At 37.2% G+C, this 20,571-nt stretch overlaps 1 protein-coding gene across 4 annotated transcripts; it reads left to right on the top strand.

The window, feature by feature from the left end:
• Positions 1-85: 85 nt before the first annotated feature.
• Positions 86-20,199, top strand: LOC115335518 (transmembrane protein 180-like). Of its 4 annotated transcripts, XM_041120154.1 has the most exons (8): positions 86-216; positions 3,867-4,045; positions 4,811-5,545; positions 8,483-8,637; positions 10,164-10,247; positions 11,250-11,393; positions 17,602-17,650; positions 19,026-19,104. In XM_041120154.1, exons 1-7 carry the CDS (start codon positions 138-140, stop codon positions 17,624-17,626), a joined length of 1,401 nt encoding a protein of 466 aa, XP_040976088.1. In that variant the 5' UTR covers positions 86-137; the 3' UTR covers positions 17,627-17,650; positions 19,026-19,104. The 4 variants fall into 4 exon arrangements, with proteins under 4 accessions (XP_040976088.1, XP_029857118.1, XP_040976086.1 ...); XM_030001258.2 differs by lacking the exon at positions 17,602-17,650 and having other exon boundaries at positions 19,026-20,199; XM_041120152.1 differs by lacking the exon at positions 19,026-19,104 and having other exon boundaries at positions 17,602-18,603.
• The last annotated feature ends 372 nt before the right edge of the window (positions 20,200-20,571 follow it).

Here is a 20,571-nt window from a genome sequence, read left to right as displayed (position 1 = left end):
GCCACCCGCCCACCGTCTCCCCGCGATTCAAACACAACACCCTCACCTCCCCGGCGGGGAGCCAATGGGAAGCCGCCCGCCGGACAGATCGAAAGGAGCCTACGCCAGTCATAAAGCGAACCCGTATCAAGCCGCCAATGAGAACGAAGAGAAGGTTGGCCCAGGCTAATTACGCCCCGCCCCAGCAGCCAGCTGCGCAGCCTCCAGTCAGAGGAGGTGGGTTGGTGCCCGTGGAAGGGGGCGGTGGTTGCTGGGGCTCTGAAGGGTTAATGGCGGGGAGTGGTTGCTGTGGGGTATTCCGGTGGGTCTGCGGCGGAGCAGAGCCGGCACAGCCCGGGGTGGGGCAGCGCAGCGCGACTAGGCGTAGGGAGAGCTGCGGCTCCCAGTCGCCCCGTCTTGGGAGCCCCCCGCGAGCGCTGAGGGAACAGCCTGTGAGGAGGGGCTCGGCCCCCGAGCCGCGGCTCCTCACCGGCGTCGCGCCCAGGTGTGGGCCGCCTTCCCGCCGCCTCCGGAGCCAGCCCTGGGGCCGGAGTGTGGAAGAGGAGGGCAGAGCGTGGCCCCGCTGGAGCGTGCAGCCGTGGCAGCAGCTGTCGCGTCTGAAAGCAGCCGCCTCCGTCCCCGCGTGTCGCTCGGGCGGTCACCGCTGGCTCTCGCCTCTTTCCCGTACAAGGAAGAGGGAGCCGCGTCCCGTATCTGGGGAGCTGCTGAGGAGAAACTAGCTTGATTTGCCCAGTTTTAACAGACGAGCACCTCCAAACTTCCAGTGCTGCAAGTTTCCAGAGCCCGCTGCCTTCCTCGAGTCACAGCGTTACAGCGCTTGGGCAGCCATAGCACGGCAGGCTGGGAAGAGTGGCGGCACTCCACCAGTTCCACTTGCCCTCTCTTTCCAAGTGCTTTCCGTTTGCATCTCCCCTCTGCTTCAGCAGCATTCCCACTTAGTATTACCCCTGAGGACTAGGAAAGCGTTTATTCTTAGTTCTGTCTTAATGTGGTTCAAGTCATGGAAGAAAGATGAGGAAGAGACTGGTGTCCAACCAGTTTGTCAGGATGGTGAGCATTAAGCTGCAGTTTGGGACCCAGTACAGCAGAGCATGATGTCAGCTGGCGTGCTTCAGTCAAAATTTATTACTGCTCAGGAATCCACTTTTCTTCTTTAGACGCATGCTCTAGTTTCTTTTAGTGATTGTCATCCAGCTCTGGGAGAAGTGCAAGTAATGTCATACTGCGTCTCACTGGTTTAAACAGTCCCTTCTTTTGGCTCACCTGTATTAACACAGTTGTAACCACTAGAAATTTCTGAAACTCTGACTTGCCTTCTGTGAGTCACAAAGTGTCAACACCTGTGCTTTAACCTACTCAGTGTAAAGGCTGACTATTAAGAAGAGGGAGGGGATACTCATCCATGATTTCATTGTAGTACAATTAAAGAGCACATCTTCTGGGAAAGGAAGTGTGGTACCTAAGCTTCTAATTGAACCTATTTCATAAACAAGGTACAGGGCCAGATGTACCAATTAGTGTAAAGAGTTGTGTCAGATCCTGTGTATTATACTTAGTCATGGCACTAGAGGCCTGTTTGCGCATTGTTAGAAGGTTTTTGTTGAAGAAATTTCAAATTTCTTACTTTCAAATTTTCTGAAGCTGAGGGCACCTCTTTTTTTTTTTTTTTTTTTTTTTTATTTGTGTGTGGGAAGGAATTGATTCAAACATGATTTGAGAAATGGCTGTTAGTTTGCTGGTGCTGCTAGTGTGAAGCACACTTATTCTTGGTGCTCATGGAATTTAAGGGAAAGGAGAGTCTCCCAATTCTCTATTCAAAAACTTGTGCAGGGGACTCCAGGAAGAAATAGTCACGAAATATCTACCTTTCCAAAAGGCCTAATATCTACTACGTAAATCACTTAAGTATATTTGTGAAGGCTTGAACGTGCACTTTAAAAAAAAAAAGTGACACTTGTCAATAACATACTTACAGTAATGACTTTCACAGTTAGTAATATCAAACTGATTTTTAAAAATAAACATTTCAAATGGGCATCTTTTCAATAACCTTATTCTTCATCTCAAGTTTCTCAGTATAAGTTTGTGAAACCAAACTTGTTACAAAAATGCAAAATTTCATCACCTGAAAGTGGAATTGTCTCTATAGCTGTAGCTCTGTGAAAAGTGAACTTGAAAATATACATCACAATTGTCCTCAAGTATCTAAAAATTCAGTCATATTCTTACAAATAAATTGGCTTTAGAAAAAAAAAACTTGGTTCAAGTCATTTGTCAGCTTCATTATTTTTCTAACCTGTAAAGTGAAGTTATCTACTCTTTGCATTTGGTTTCATGTTAGAGCATCTTAAACATATATGCAAAAATGCATCCGTGTTTTATTTGCTCTTCGAGAGTTCATTTCCTGTGTTGGGGGGTGGAAAAACTGCTGTTCCATCATCTGCCTTAGCCAGAACAGACACTTCTCCAGTCCTGACCTGATGTGTGGCTTTTGCCTGGCCCTCGCCTGGCAGTTAGGAAGTTACCATCTTCCCTCACAGGAGCCTGTTTTCAGCCACTTTGTAAAACCACAGGAAGGTTGGAAACAGCCTTGGGTTTCATTTCCTGTCTCTTTCCTGGTCATTTTTATGAGGAGTTCAGGGAGCTGCTTATAGATCTGCTTATCAAGCTGAACAAGCAGATATTCAAACTAAGTATTTTGATGGATTTTTGAAAATTGCATATAGGATAAAATTGTTAATACGCAGAAGAGCAAAGTGCGGAGTATTGACAAAAAGCAGGTTGTAAAGTTCTGGAGTTAGTGTGCCATAGTAAGGCTGAAATTTGAACCTGAAGTATCTCCGAATTAATGGCAGACAGCTTCCTTCAAGTAGATGTAAAGATGAATAAAGGCTCAGTTAAAAACAGATACTAGGGAGAAGTATTTTTGTATTGGGCTTATAGAATCAAACGTGGTCAAAGACTACCTTTACGTAGTCATTGCTCTGCTTTAAAAGGTTCCCTGGAGCTAGCTGTTTTCATGGGATAGTTGATACCAAACATGCTTAAGTTAATTGCTAGATAGATGGAAAAAGTCCACATATTAAAAAATTGTTGGCTGAAGATCTGTTTGATACATTAAAGAACTCTATATACTTGGGCTGAATCTCTTGTTATTTGGACATACTTGAACTGCTGTACATGTGTTACTTGCTAGATTTTATTTACATGCAGTCTTTTATACAATGAAAATGTTTAAACTATTAAAAGGTGTTTTGATTGTTTTATGGTTTCTATTCATATCTCATTAGTTTATTAGGTGAAAGTATTGCTTCCATGGCTTGTTAACAATTAACATTTAAAAATACAAGGACAAAACTTGGTATTTGTTTGAAAGAAATATTCATCTAAGTGCATGCTGTATTTGACATTCATAGCAATGGAATACATAAGGTTACGAATTGAGTCACTTCATTCCTACACAGTCCATAATTTTAATGTAGCTACCAAGAAAGATGTAAAATGTATGCAATTACTTTGAACTCTACACCAGGAATTGTGTTTGCAATAGCAGACTTTTATATTGAGTCTGTGCACCAATTAAGAAGGGATTCTTTTGAATTTTTGTCTACCTGTTGCATTGATTTTTAAGCACTGATTATATTTAGATGTCATTGACTTCTTAATATTTTGCATCTATTCAGTTTTGTGCTCATGTCTTATAACTCAGTAAAATGTGTTTCTCATTTTAAAAAAAGGAAGTAAGAATGGGGAAATTTTCCGCTAAGAATCCATTTCTACACCTCTGAAACAAGCAAATCTCTGATGTCATTTTAATTTGGAAAATGATTGTACCATGATTCTGTAATTCTTTTTTGTAACTTGAGGAAGAAGAGAGTTGTACTTGTGGAAGATGAAGTTTGTTTTGGGAATTCATCCTAATGCACTGGCATATTCCATGACTACGTTAGGTGCTGGAATGATGAACAGTATCTTTAATTTCTACTACGTTAAGCTTTTCTTAAACCGATACAAAATTTCAGAAGTAGCATTTCATCAAGCACAGGTACTGTACAATGGAATATTTTGATTACCATGTTGTGCCATGTGTCTGTGTTATCATAGCAAAGTCATTTTTTTACTTACAAATTAATTTTGGATGCATTGCAAATAGTTATACAGTAAATTAACTTTAAATGTAGTTAATCCATAAGCAATTGAAAGTACACATAAAGCACATTGTTTACAGTCTTTAGACTAAATATCTCCAGAATTTAATTGCTGGAAAGAATTGTTACCTTTGGTAGCTTGAAGCAATGTTCTGAACTAATCTTGCACCTCAGCTCCATAGGTATGTTTGACATCAGTGCTTTCCTACAGACTGTTTAAGTACTTAACTACTGCATTTATTCTGTAAGTTGTTATCCATGTGAGCAACTCTTGTCATAAATGGTCTCCTGAAAGTAATGGGCCAGCTCATGTTTTGAATTACTTGCTGTGAGAGTAGTATCTGGGCTTTGCGAGATGAAAGCCCAGATATATAAGCTTTTGAAAGAGTGAAGTCTTAGAGACAGGGTTTTTTTTCCACATGTAGTTGGGCACCTGCCTACTTGTTCATCTTGTTTTTCAAAATTACTATAATCCTCTAAATATCTTTAAGGATTTTGTCTGGAGTCTGTTTTGACCCGAGAAGCTTTCATCTTTCTTTATTCTTTGAATAGAGATTTATTTGAAATAAATATGGTGTGTATTACTTCTGTGTTTGTATAACATCTGCAGAAAAATCACACTAATGATAAATTCTGCTGTGTTTTTTACTTCTTTGTCACAGGTTGTATTTATGATATGGAATGCCATTAATGATCCTCTTTTTGGGTATATTCAAGATACCTCCAAATTCACGTGCTGCTCAAGACGACAGTTTTCAATTTTATATGGAGCTCCTTTATATGCATTAGCCTTTTTGCTTCCTTGGTTTCCTTGGAAACATTATGAAGAAGGTGACTGGCTAAGTGGACTTCATCTCATTGTTACCTTATGTGCTTTTGACGGTTTGCTTACATTTGTGCTTCTAGCACAGTGTGCACTCTTTGCAGAAATTTCAACAAGACATGAAAGTAGGCTTCAGCTTATTAAATATAACCAAGTAGCAACATTAATTGGATCAACAAGCATTCTCTTTTGTGGTCTCATATCAGATAATATGGAAAATTTTGCCTATTTTCAGGCTTTCGCTGTTTTGGTCGCAGCATTAGCAACAGCTTGTATGTGCTACACAGGCAAATATAGTACTAGTCAATATGAGCAGAGAGAAATTTATACGGAGAATGCTAATCGGGAAAATGGTGATGGAGCTCTCTCCTGGTCCTCGGTAATTTCATTGACGAAACAGATTATGACAGAGAAAAACTTTTTATTTTTTGTAACGATGAACTTCTTCCAAGTCTTCCATCTAGCCTTCTGCAACAATTTTATGATGATCTTTGCGGATAATCTTATTCCTAAGGATGTCCTTTCTTCCTCAGTAAGAAGTATCATGTATGGAGCAGGCTTTATTTGTCCTCAGGTAGGCAGTTATACTTTATTATTTCAAAATATGAACACATGGTGTTTTACTAGTTTTCATTAGTTTAAGGTATCCATTTATGTTGTTTGTTGAAAAAACGCTGTATCTGGCATAAGCCATTGGCCATACTAAGAAACAAATCTAGCTCACCAGTGCTCTAAAAGAAGAAAGTACCTCTCTGTACAGGCTAATCAAATGTAAGGGTGGGGTAGCGAGAACAGACAAGCAGGAAGGCTGGTAGAATATCTGTTTACAAGAACGTGAGATGTGAGTATGCAAGGAGTGAATGTTTTGTATCCTACAGGGTTTATAATACCTAAGTATAAAGGAATGAAAAACATGGTGAAGATAAAAAGTTTCTAAAAGCAAAATCTACAGTATTCTGAATTCTTTTCTCCTTGCTTTTGATTTGTAATACATGATGAAAGAATAATCTCCTCTTCAGGAAGTTTCTGAGATAAACTGCACAAAACACCAGAAAAATTATTAGGTATTAAAAGCATTGCTGAAATATGTGGTATCTCAGTCATGGGAACCAAATGAAACTCTAAACAGCTGCTTTTGGAAAATAATACATTCCCATTTATTTTTTTGTTCACTGTCTTGGTCAGCTGCATTTACTGGGTAGAGAGAGACATACTTTCAAGACCCCAATCAGGAATGGGGGGAGGAGTAATGAACTGGAAAAGAAAAGAGAAAGAGAAGCCAAAGGAGTTATGTGTGAGAACAAGAAAAGCAGGAAAAATATGTCCCACAGAATGTAAACATACTTGTCTGCAGTAAATAAAAAAATTCTCCTGTTCATTCCCTTCTAACTTCTTTCACTAGATCTTCTAAAACTTTCACTATGTTTACTTGTTGGGTGATCAAAGTCAGGATACTCTGAGTGCTGAGGTGCTGATGGTGTTCAGCATTTCTGAAAATCAGACTGTTCTGTTCATTAAATTGTAATGGTTTTCAGTAAGTAATATGTAAAAGAAGATACATGAAAGTGCAACTGGAATTCACAGCTCAATTTCAGTTACCATTTTGGCTTTTGCATATATAACATACAAAACCTAAACATACCTTCTCTATTCCAGAACTTCTAAATATCTATCATTTCAACTTTTATCATTACCACAGATTTAATAGTTTTTTTCTTTCACTCAGTTAGCTGATGAACTTTGGAGAGAAATCAGAAACTACAGAAGTTAGGAAAGCTTAAATAATTTTACACTCAACATATAGCAATCACTTTTGTTGATAAAATCAGTGTGACAGTGTGAAACGGACAATCTTTCAGAAAATGCATCTCTCTCTGCTCCCCAGAGACTCTTTGTCTAGAAGGTCACTGAACCACAGAGAGTTTGCTGTGACCTTATTTTTCTCAGGTTTTGTCCCTTTGAGCTCAAGAGATAATAAGAGAATTTTCTGGTGGCAATGTCCTGAGCTTCACTAACTGGAAAAGCACCCAACCCATGTAAAATAAAGTCGCTTCTTATGAACTGTGCCTCAGTGGCCTGTACTAAACTAGAATTCAGCTTCTGTCTTAGGTTCCTTTTAGTAGTGGGTGTGAAGAATAAAACCTGCCTACAAGGGAAACTTTCTTGCTGAAACATAGGCAAACAAATTTAAATCTCCATCATTAAGTTAGTATTTTTCTTAGAAATATGCAGTCTTAGAAACATCCAGGTAATAAGGAATTTTCTAAATCATAAGTACTTCCTGAGACAGCATTATTTCTCAATTATAGGGAGACAAGGTCATGATTTTTACAATAACAGGCATTACATAATCCCCTACCATTTCTAATGTAAGCACTTTTCTGCAAAATGCCTGAAAACAGCCAGGAGGATGTTAAGTTTCTTAAAACCAGATTTTTTTCTTATGCCAACTTTCCAGATTTGTTTCACCTCCCTGAGCATTGGTTTAAGTAGAAAACTTGAGCTTCTTTAAAATAGCATTTGCCACAGTAATCTTTGTCTGACTGTAGCATCCTGGTTTTATTCATTATGTTAAAGCATTTAAATGGGGGAACGAATGTACAAGAATTCTTTCCTGTTCGTCATCTGAATGTTACGCTGGTCATCTTTGTAACACAGAAGGAAGGAGAAAATGTGTATCTTTATAAAGTTTGTGAGTATTTTTTGTGGCAGTGATGAGGACCATATACATGTAGACAGTGACATAGGCTCATATAATAAAAAACACAAAGCATTAGAAAATGTCCTATTTAAAGTGGAAAGTGAGGAACAATATAGCAGAGCTTACACTTTGTTCATACTATCAGAAGCACTTAATACCATTTTTGTGAGTTTGCCTGCCACTAGCTTCTCACGTGGATTACTGCTGCTAAGATTGGTGGAATTAAAATGCAGCCATACACGTTAACCACTGGCATCTGCCTTTCTCTACTTGCTGGCAAAGCCTCTAACTTGCTTAGATCAGCTGTCTTGGTAAGCTTGCTTTATCAACTTAAGTGTCATGCTTAATTTCTATAAATGTCAGTGAAAATAGTATATTAATGAAAAAAATTGAAAATATTTTTGATCAGCAGTTAAAATTCAAATGGCAAGATGCTTGGTTTACAGTTAACATACTGCAAAGTTAATTATTTAAGGGATATCAAACATAAAGATCATGAGCATTAAATAATAGTTAGGCAATGTGCAAAACAGTATTTTCCTCAGGATATAGTAGTTCTGAGCTGGCTAGTTTTGACTGAAAAGAGACCATTCTTACCAGGTAGAGGTAGCATAGAATGAGCCAATAGACAGTTCTCTTTGTTCAATTTGTATTTTTTTATTTGGATTGCACTTTTTAGAAAGGGTTGGGGTTTTTATTTTCTTTAATGGATAGTAATAATTTATGTCTGGTTTGTGCTTTATAGCTCTCCTAATGCTGAGATATTGTACTATATCTTTCATTGTATATGTGTATATATTATCTTTTCAGTGCCTTGTTCTTCTCAGTCATGCTTCGTTGAAGAAGTTTGGTTATTACAGAATCATCTTGGTTTCCTTTTACTTTGAAGGAGTAGCTGCTGCTGTCATGTTTGTTCTAGGGCCAGAACACTATTATCTGTTGGCATTTTATCTCACAACAAACATGTAAGTAAATACACTTCACTATTCATAGATAATGGCTTAAATAATTCTAACAGAGTGGACGCTTGCTTTTAATAGCATGAAGACTTTGCCACTTCTTTTATGGTTTTCTTTCTGTTCTGTTTCACTCGTCAGAAAAGTTGAAATTCCAGTTACAACTTTTCTCAGCTTTCATTTTATTCAGCTTCAGCTTGTAATTTCTGCTTAAAAAAAAAAAAAAGAAAAAAAAAGCCTTAAATATGAACAGTAATTAAGTTTTGCAGCCACATGCCTCCAGCCACTTATCTGCTCTAACATGAGATTCCATGGAAGCAGAATCTCTTCTCATCCACATAGACACAAAAGATCTCAGTAGTGGAACTTTTCAGAGACCGTTTGCTAGGAAAGCTCAGACCTCATTTTGTATTGTGTGAACACTTGTTATGTTGCACTGCAAAACAAATATTGGTAAGTCAGGTATCTGTTAGGTAACCAATACTGAGTCACATTTTCACTGGTACTGGGTAAGTACGATGCCAAGAAGTAATATTTTCACAGAAGAAGTATATTGTGATACATGGAAAACCTTATTTAAAAGTAAATACCTGTTTGTATCAGAATATTGTTACAGCAGTTCATTTTTATTTCTTCATTTTCTGTTTCATTGCTTGCTTTCTACATGATCTTTCCTACCCTCCTTTTCTTCATATCCCCCCACCCCTCCCCTGTTTTCATTCTTATTTTCAGTATTTCAGTCATTGCCTACTGTAAGACTGAACTGTGTGAACAATAAATTGAATTTCATGACCTGCATACTTTAAATGATGAAGGTATAATTTGATTTCCCCAGGAAAAAATTCTAAGGTACCTAAAAACTGTATGTTTAAAGTGCTAATTGTTTAAAGCTCTTGTAAGTAAAAGCTAATCACACCCAAAATTTAATAAGACATAGAAATCATAATATTTGAGTTTATGGTTTCACTTAGCAGTTTGTTAAGAGTCGGCTTTGTCTGTGTGTGTGTTTAAATGCACACACACACACACATATATATATATATATAAAAAATGTAAATACCTATCTAGGAATGCATATAAAATCTTTTTACTATTCAAATTCTCCCACTCTGAAGTTTGTCTTCCATGTAGTCTTTCCAGTAATGCTCATGTCCTTTTCAGATTTCAAGAGGAAATTCTCAGTTTCTCTTTCTTCTAAGGTGTTTCTTTTCTCCATGTCATTTTAAATGACATTTACTGATAATCCCAAGCAAGTATTTATGATCTTTTGCACCAGTGTCCAGGAGAAAAAGCAAAAAACCCCCACCTTTTAGGTTTGCATATCAATTTTGAATTCTCAATTAAGAACAGATCTAGTAATGCTTTCAGAACTGCTGTTTAAACAGATAAATCACTGTGTTTTAAAGAATGTCTCAGCTTTGTGTGTTTGTGGAAATATCAGTGTTGGAGTGTATGTGTTAGAATGTCAGTTATGATTTCATTATGAAAGTGTATATAAGAACTATGAACATCTTAAATATTTTGTCTTTCTTTAGGGTAATTGTACAAGCTTCATTTAGTTTGTTCAATTTGCCTTTGGCAGATATTGTTGATGCAGATTTAATAAAGCACAAGCGGAGGTATGTCAGTTGTAACTGTTTTTCTTTAAATATGCTTCCTATTTGCCATGCTACTCTTCCGTAAATTAGATTATGTCAAAGTAAAGACAGTAAATTATCTTGGATCCTTGACACAGAAGCATTTTTTGTAAGAGCAACTTAGCATAAGTGAAGATAAAAACTTGAATGAAGTTTCCTGTGGTTACTTCAGTAGAGTAATTTAAACAGATTGTTAGGTCATTTCTAGTTTTAATTATACTATAGTATAAGCCAAGTCCTTCAGTTTTTTTGTGGTTTTATTTTTGTTATCTTCAATTGAATTATTTGGTAACCATATACATCTATTGTCATTTATGGAATTTTCTGAATAAGGCCTTTCTAACATGGAAAAGGCATTCAGAAAGCTTTGCCTATGCTACTTAAAGTCCAAATTTCAAAGTCTAACTGGTTGTTGTTATCTCACTGAAATAAAAATTGATAAAACCTGCTGTGATGTAGCATATTACAACTCATGGATCTTTTGGATTTTTATCAAAGTGCAGTTAACTTCCTGTTGGTTCCATCAATGTTTATATAAGTGCAGATTCAATTCTGGTCAGTGTCTTAAAGGACTTGCCCTCAAAGGTGAGAGCTATTGCTTTCATGAAGAAAAAAAATGCCTCCTTTTCTGGCCTCATGCACGTAAAGCCTGAAGTTGTAATTAAATCTCCATGCACTGTTCAGTCTAACTTAACTTCAGTAATTACTCAATGTGCACAAAGTTGAACTTGAGTGCAAGTAATTTCAGAATTGGGGCCAAGCTGTATATATACCCCAGAGGTTTATTATGTTTCATTTCCAAAGAAGTTTAAATTTCATTATGATAGCTGATCTGTTTGCTATAATGTGTGAACTATATAAAGCTAAAGATCATGATAGTTAGTATTTGCATATTAACAGGATTTTTTAAATCACTGTTGTAATTAATATACTAATAAGTTTGTGTGCTGCATTCTTTTTTTTTTTTTCCCCTAAATATTTTAGATCACCACTTTCCTCTATGGTTTTTGGTACTAATGCTTTATTTACCAAGCCTGCCCAATCTTTGGCTCCAATGCTTGTGGTTACAATACTAAATCAATTTGGATATGAGAACCTGAATAATGAAGTTGCTCAACCTGATCCAAGGTGAGTTCAAAAATGATACTTTAAATCATAGGAATTAACATGGAATAATCCTGTAATCTAAAAAGCAAATTAATCTGCAATTAGTTTGCATCAACTGCACTTCAAAAATATGAGTGCTTTAAAAATATTTTCCAGTTGTTTTTTATCTGTGTAGAAATAGAAGTATTTTTTAAAGAATAAATCATTTATTAAACAATACACATGAGGATATCTACTTAATTCTGAAAAACAAAGGATACATTTCAGTAGTTGACCATCTCCTGTTCTATTGCAAAAAAAGAAAAAAATGTTTTTTAGATCACCTAATACCTCTTCTTAAGATACATGTTGTCCTGGCTTCTGTGTTTTGTTTATCTCGTAAACCTACTTCCTGAAATGTATAATCCTAATAGGGTTGCGTTTAAGATACATTTTTGTTTGAGAAAAAGCAGTATAATCACTGGAGAGAGGGTATTTGCCTCAAGTAGGAGTATAATTTTGGCTTCAATACTACTTACCATTCTAATGCTAATGATTTCATTGCAGTCCCTGGAGACTTTAATACACAGCATAAAGCTGTGGTTGTTAGTTAGCACATTGGAAATGCATGGGTTTTTATAAAAGCAAATTAACAGGGAGTCAGTACACTGAAAGGGTCATAGGCTGTTTAATTATGACCAACAAGAGGAAGTGGCAACATAAGGAATAACTGAAGTCAGGACTAAAAGGCAAAAATCAGTCCTGATTAGGATTTGCTTGCAAGAACAACATGAATATCCTGAGAACTCCATAGCTCTCCTAAATTTTGAGTAGAAACCTTAAAAAATACATAGAAGACAATTGTATATGAACTTTTGTGGAGATAGCTCTTGAAGGAGAAAGTACTGGTTATGTGTCACCTAAGGCCGGGAGAATGTTTTGTATTTGAGGAATTTTCTAAAAAAATGTATGAGGAAAAGCATGCCATAAAAGGACAACAGGTGGTCTTCAGAAAAGCATCCCGGCACAAAGAAAGGCGGCTTAAGTTTGAGGCTATGTGTGAGAACAGTTAATTTTATTTTAATGCATTCTGTAGATAGCCAGCCAGTAAGATGATGTGAAGAGGACATGAATCTCATTATAATGTCAAATAAGATGAATGATTTTTGCAGGAGAGTGGTAGGTTGAACTGGATGTGGATATGAGAGGGCTGAATATATTCATCTTGATGATTCAGAGAAATTCAGATTTGAAACATAAAAACTAGAGTTCTGATCCCTTTCAATCAGAGAAATGATCCCTTTGTGGATGGATGTTAAATCAGAGTAGTTATAAATCTTTTCTTCCCCAATAAGTAGCCTCTGGACTATAGCAACAATAAATTTATTGTATATAGAGTTGAAATACTTTGAATGCTTAATCGCTAAAACCTATATTTTCACTTGAGCCATGCTGAAATTTGATTTATTTCACTAGGGCAAGGAACAGCATAAAGGTACAAAGCTGAGATCAGTTAATCAAAGAGCACCTGAAATATACTATGTATTTCTTTTGCCCATCCCTTCAAAAATATTTTTTTAAATATGAAGCAGTCTACATGTCTTTTCTGTATATGTATGTGTGAACATGCATGTCCTTTGCTTTGCAAATGGACTACAGTGTGGACATACAGTCCACAAAGACTAGACTACTCAAGATTGTTTCTAGGGAGTCAGTTTTCCCGTGCCAATATACTCAGACCATTGACTGAGCTAAAATTACTTATACATATTAAAACCCTATCAGCTGATCTCAGATTTCAGCAATAGGCAGACAGCTAAAATACATTTGCCTCAGGACAAGTTGTTTGGGGACAAACAGAAACTAATGCAGGTGATTGCTTAAAATATGCTCAGACTGTCTTGAAAAAAAAAGAATTTCACACATGTGAACTCTATGTAATGAAGTGTTATGACCCATGCCAATACAATCTCAGCTGTGTCCGTCCTTCCTCTCCAAAGCTGGCAATATCTGTTAAGTGTTCCGGAAAGCATTTACTTGATTAGCTGTAGTGGTAGTGAATTGTGAAGATAGCACAGAGGACCCTTATTCTGTATTAACAAAATGTTTGGGCCCTGAATAAGTATGTCCTAAGAGTTTCCAGCAATGTTGTTTACTGGGAGAAGAGAGAAGATGCAGTTCAAAACCATAAACTATTTGCTGAATTCTAAATTATTTATTATTTCTTGAACTGAATGTTAAACCATAGCAACAATGATGGAGCAGCTAATCCTGGAAACCATTTCCAGGCACATTAAGCACAATAAAATCATCAGTAGTAGTAAGCATGGCTCCACCAAGGGGAAGTCATGCTTGACCAACTTGATAAACATCTACAAAGAAATGACTAGCCTGGTAGTCAAGGGAAAAGCAGTGGATATTGTCTACCTGGGCTTCAGTAAGGCCTTTGACACTGTCTCCTATAAGATTCTCACAGACAAGCCTTTGGTACACAGGCTGGAGGAGCAGACAGTGAGATGCTTTGAAAACTGGCTGAATGGGCAGGCCCAGAGGGTGGTGATCAGTTGCATGAAGTCTAGTTGGAGGCCAGTAACTAGTAGTGCACCCTAGGGGTCTATACTGGGTCCAGTCCTGTTTAAGATCTTCATTAATGATCTGGATGATGGGGCAGGATGTACCCTCAGGAAGTTTGGTGATGACACAGAACTGGGAGGTGTGGCTGATACATCAGAGGGTCATGCTGCCATCCAGAGGGATCTTACCAGGCTGGAGAAATGGGCTGACAGGAATCTCATGGTTCAACAAGGAGAAGCGTAAAGCCCTGCACGTGGGGAGGAACAGCTTCATCCACCAGGATATGCTGGGGGCCACCCAGCTGGAAAGCAGCTTGGCAGAAAAGGACCTGGGGTTCCTGGACACCAAACTGAACATGAGCCAGCAATGTGCTCTTGTGGCAAAGAAGGCAATGGTATCTTGGGCTGCATTAGACAAAAGTATTGCCAGCCAGTTGAAGGAGACGATCCTTCCCCTCTGCTCAGCGCTGGTGAGGCCACACCTGGAGTACTGTGTCCAGTTCTGGTCTCCTCAGTATAAGAGAAATGTGGACATACTGGAGAGAACCCGACAAAGGACCACAAAGGTTATTAAGGGACTGGACCATCTCTCCTATGAGGAAAGGCTGAGAGAATTGGGACTGTTCAGCCTGGCGAAGAGAAGGCTCATGGGGTGATCTTAATATATGAAAATACCTTAAGGAAGGGTGCAAAGAGGATGGATTCAGGCTCTTTTCAGTGGTGCCCAGTGACAGGACCAGAGACAAGGGGCATAAACTGAAACACAAGTTCCCTCTGAACATCAGGAAACATTTTTTTACTGTGAGGGTGACTGAGCATTGGAACAGGTTGCTCAGGGAGGTTGTGGACTCTCCATCCTTAGAATACTCAAAAGCCATCTAGACACAGTCCTGGGCAGCTGGCTCTATGTGGCCCTGCTTGAGCAGGGGTTTGGAGCAGATGACCTCCAGACATCCCTTCCAACCTCAACCATTCCGTTATTCTGATTCTGTAAACAAAGTTCCAGTATTTAACGATAGTGAAGAGATGGGTATGTTACAGTTATAGACAGGCAGTTGCTTTTTATATACAGATACCATCTGTTGCATTAGTTTTCTTCCAGTTCTTTCACAGATCCTCTTAGAAGGCAAAAGAAACTTAATAAGATGTAACTTATTATCTGTGTTTCGTTTTGGGGTTTTTTTGTCTGTTTTGTAGGTTAATATTCTGTGGAGTGAATGGAGAAAAGTATTAGCAGACCATCAGTGGTCTCCTTCTTCAGTAATGTCCAGATGTCTTCCTTATCTTTCCCTCTAGCATCAAAAGTTTGAACATTGATTTTTGTATTCTCAGCAACTTTCCAGGCTTCTGCTGTAGTAAAACACATTTTCCAGCAGTGAGTTTACAGTTGAAAATTATGGAAATAAGCTTTTCTTGTTCACACTGATTTTTGTGTAATATTGTCATTTCATTTCCTCATTCCTCATTTCTTGGTATATTGCTTACTCAAGACCACATGGAATGCTGGAGCTCACAAACTTTCTGGATGACTTCAACTTGCATATAAGAAAAAAAAAAAAGGTCATAGCTTACAGGGGAAGGCTGTGTCTTTTTCTCCCCTATTTCATTTATCTTATACATTTGATAGCATTTTATTAATAGCATACTGCCTTCAGAATTGGGCTTCATAAATATTCTCTTTGGTGCTCATCTTACACTGTATTAAAAAAAATCTATCCATCAAAAGCCATCTGCTGGGATAAATCATATATCTTCTGATTCTTATGCCTCCAGCAAAAAGCCTGTGAGATGACACTACCTCACCTATACCTCCTTGTCATTCCAGTGATTACATTTTGGTTCTTCAGCTATGTGATATTATGACTCCTTGACATCCTCTGTGATCAGGATATTTCATTATTGCTTCATTAGAGTGCCAAAACTGTGTTAAGAGTACCAACCAACTATAAGTTGCTGGTTTTTAAGCTTTGCCTGTCTTTTGTTGCCATCATGTTGTTGAGCAATTCACATGTTGTTCTCTGCCTCAGTAAAGACCACATTCCCAAGCAGCTTATTAGGGCAACTGGCATGTTATGAGTGAAATTCTTATCCCAGAAGACCTTTTGAGACAATAGTTCATCATCGTCGTGGTGGTTTCTGTTACAGTTGTATTCTGCAGAGCACCCAAGCTCGTAAGACAGTGAAGAGGTTTTATACAGAGAATAAAATTCTAGAAGAAAGGAAAATTCAGTCCCCTTTTTCTTTCATCTGTGAGGTATCATCACACTCCAGGTGGACGGTTAAGATTCATGAGAAAATGCTTATCACTGAACAGTCATCCCAGTAATGTATTAGACCAGGCATTCCAGAAACCTAGACTGTCTTTCTCTTCCGCTGTACTGAAGCCTTTGAATTGACCATTAACATCACCCAACTTCTTACTTACCAGTACCAGTATTTACTTCTGCCTCGATGTGACTTCTTGGTCACACTGATGTCTTCTTCCTTAGGAGCAATCCCGTATCTCTTGGTACTTGGTATCATAACTCGGAAGCGTGACTTCTGCTATGAATAGTGTATCTCTCTTCCAGAAGTTGTCTTGCTTTTTGATGTAACCTTTTTCACACATGAGGTTGGCCTATGTATTGTACACAGTTCCACATTTGTTACACATGATTCTATATACATTAATATACACATTATACCACATTCTTAGGGAATGTGGTCACTACATATCAGTTAAGCATTCTGTAGTGGAAGCTAGCTTAAGTATTTTTTTAATATCCTTAAAATTTGAGCAATAGCTTGCAGAATGGAGTGGTCCTGGGTTTTGTTTTTTTTTTTCTTTGGTCCATCATCATAGCAAAGCTTTACCTGCCCCATATGGCTTGGGTTTTTTTTTTTTTGTTTGTTTATTTGGTTGGTTTGGATTTTTTTTTGTTTTGTTTTCGTTTGGGTTTAGTTTGGGGTTTTTTTCGCTGTGGAAAAGATACTTAGTTTAAAAACTCCCTCTTCTGGAGAGCCACTGCAACTACAGCCAAGTTCTCTTGAAAGTGTGCTTTTCAAATGGGTTCTTCAGAATGAAGTTATTTGACAGCAACCCTTCATTATTTATTGGAGGCACTTTAAACTGTCAATGCTTTCATATTGAATTACTGGACTACATCACATTCTATTCAGAGTGATATTAGGGCTGTTTAGTGGAAGATTGTATGTTTTATTCGTGCGTGTGCAAAAAATGTAGACATGGAACTCTTGATTTATCCCAGTCCCTTAATGAAATATTTTCCCATTCCTTGTTCTGTGTACTATAGATATTTTTCATAATTCCTGCAGTAACTTAAGGTTTTACAGTAGAATAGGTAATACTGTGTTTTTTATACTAATATTGTTCTGGTGAAACCAAATCAGGATTGGACCAGTGTGAGTGATTTGGCAGATGTTCTTTCTTTTTTTGTCCCCCCTGAAGTCTACGTATAAAGACAGAATAATTTTAGTACTGAAACCTGCAATCCTCTTTAGTGCGCAAACAGGCCAAGTACAAACCCCAACATTCTGTTAACTGTGTCTTAGTCGTCTTTTTATCTTTAGATAGGTAAGTAATTTGTCTGTGGCCTCCCTGCTGACACTGCTCGTACAGTTGACTATTGGCAGTTGTGATGGTGATGTGCATGATGTGGGCCCTTGTTTACTTGTAGGTGGACTGAAAATGCAATTGAATAACAGGCCAGTAAACCACTCCAAATGGTAAATTATTGTCACTGCCAATAAACATTGGCTATGGACCAGTGACCTGCTAGTGAACACTTCCAGTCTTAAATGCAATTGCCCAAGTGATTAAGTAATTCACTTGTAAGCCTGTGGTTTTCTGTTTTCTTATGTAGCATTAGCATGTACATTGAGATAAACTGTGGTTGTTGTATGAGTGTATGTATGTACTAAGGAGTAAATCTGGGCAAGCGTTTTTTCTGTTAAATGCAGTGAGACATGAGTTGATTCTTTTATGATTCAGAGAAACTCTTAAGTTTTATTCAAAAGCCTGCTCAAGTTTTTTTCACAGATTTCAGGGTTTTTTTGGATTATGTCCATAGCTGTTCTGTGAGTCTCCTATCTCATCCCTGAATGCTAAGGAAAAAAACCAGAAAATAACATAAACTGCCTCATGGAGAGAAAGTTCATTTAGGGGCTGTTTCTCAGCTTGAGTTGACTTTCCTGATATTTAAGTAATTAGAATCCAATAATTAACAGAATGCCAGCAGATAATGATTCTAGCTACTAGATGAATGCCTAAATGTATGCTTTGAGCTGTCAGAATCCATACTGTTCATAAAAGAGAACTAATTTAACTCCTATATTTTCTTTTTTGATTCATATTTGTTGATGCTTTTATCTCTGATTCCTTGGAGAAGATTTAGATGAGGAAATACCATGCATCCATGAGAATAAATAAGTGTTACTTTCACATGTATTCTTTTTATATTTTATATTACCTTGTAATCACTTATTTAAAAACAAAACTAAATAAGGCTTGATATTTCAAACAGTCCTTTACACCATACATGAATTTTGTGCATTAATCATGACTTCCATCTAGCACTCAGCTCAGCAATTATAACAACACACTATGTGGATAGCTAGTAGCACAGATTTTAACTTAAATAGTCATTTCATATTGAAATATTTGCTTCCATTTTCTGCTTTTCTTTCTCTTCCAGATTTTTCAGCCTTACTAAACATTTTCAGATGCTCCATTCTATAATTGGATTGTATTGCTTAAATTGATTTCTGTATTACATAATACAGATGTGTACTAAAGTAGTGAACAGGATTTCTTAGGTTGCCTATAATGTATTAAAATTAACCCTTTGTGTGCTAATTATCTGATTTCCTCCCAGCTATTATGAAAGGTGCAAACAACACAAAATACATATTTGTATGTAGAATTAGAAAATATAATTGAAGTACATTTGATATCTGAGATATTTATATTTCTTTTATTTAGAATTGATTGTACACAGTAACGTGTATATAATGTGAATGGTTTAAAAATAATTTGTTGTGAATTGACCATGAAAGTTACTCTTCTTCATCTTGAAAGCTGTGTTTTCATCTTCTTCACCAGTTTGTTTTTAGGTCTTCATGATGCCATGTTCTATTTGATCTGTCTGGTTCCACTTTGCATTGCAGTCATACAGATCCTGACGTGGACTCCCTTTTCAATCCAGAATAGTCATATGATAGCTGTATGCTAAATATGGAACAGCTGGTCAGTAAATCTGCTGAACTGTACCACAAAAGAGGTAGTATGTTTTAAATGTTAAAAAGCAAAATTGCATTAAATGGACTATTAGACCAAACACAGTTTGAGCCATTTCAATAAAGTTGCATTCTTCAGTCTATATAGACTATAACAAAGATCACATTCAGCCTTAATGCTGAGCCTACACATTTTTTTGTAGTTCAGTTGTTTGCATTTAATGGGCTTTATCCTTAATTACTAAATAAAGTCATTTCCGGTATATACTGGTCACTGTTAACTCCTTTGAAGAATGGATACGGCAGATCAGGTAAAGGAATCCCAACCCAGCACCTGAAATTCAAGGGAACTTTATTTTCTTAACCTTACTGAAAGATGGTGGATTAATTTTGCTATACTGACAAAATGGCAGATCTCTGAAGTTAATCTGGAAGACCCTGGTGGACATCCCTCATGGATGGCAGAGTGATGAAGAGAAAGATTTAGATGGTGTCTAGCTGACCAGTATCAAGACAAATCCAACAGCTACCACAGGAAGAGGCAAGAGTAATTAACTACCCTGTAAAAGTCTGTGTAAGGCTAAAGAAGAAAAAGATTAAAATGCTGTTCAGTAAAGTGTTGCTGGATATGGAAAAAGCTACATAGGTCCTCACTGGCTTTCCAAATGTCTCTAGTTGGTGGTAGGTAGATGCAGTTTTCTGGCTCTAAATGGGAAAATTATTTTGAAGGTAGCATATTGTTAGTCCTTCATACCGAATGTCATTGTGGCAAGAAAAACGTTAGTGTATGGATGTAGTAGTGTTCAGTTAGTTGGACAAATCTAAGCACACACATATTGAATCAAACTCTAGCTGCTTAGTACTGTTACATTGGTAAACTCATTTATATGCTGACAGTTGAAGTTAATTTCTGATTAATCAAGTTGAAGTTAGTTAATTTCCCATTAATTCTTGCCAAAATCTTTTCGGTTAAGATTTTAAATGGATCCTGTGATTTTTATAAAACAAAGGGGTTTTGACAAAATTTCGGAAACATTGAATCCTCTCTTTATTTCACATGTTGTAATGATAAGATACATTAGCATGTTTACAATACTGCTCTTAAATAAATATTCTTTTTCCTCCAATATATCCAGCATGTAATTGTGTACTGGTAGATAGCTTAAGTATAATATAATCACTTCATTTTTGTTCTTTGTTTTGCCTGGGCAAACATAATTTTAGAAGCACCTTTCTTACAGAGTGCCAGTTACTTGAAAGTGCAAGAAGATGTATTGTATGTATCCCGATTTTAAAGTGCTGAGTCAGCTCATTTCTAAGGCTCTACATTTATCATGATAGGTAACTTGGAAAAGGACTGTAAGAAGTTGCCCTGCATTTTGGTGGACACTAGCATAATTTAATGAAGAGGT

This window comes from Aquila chrysaetos, chromosome 25 (assembly GCF_900496995.4).
Source record: "Aquila chrysaetos chrysaetos chromosome 25, bAquChr1.4, whole genome shotgun sequence".
NCBI lineage: Eukaryota > Metazoa > Chordata > Aves > Accipitriformes > Accipitridae > Aquila > Aquila chrysaetos.
This window is presented reverse-complemented; position numbering and strand designations above follow the sequence as displayed.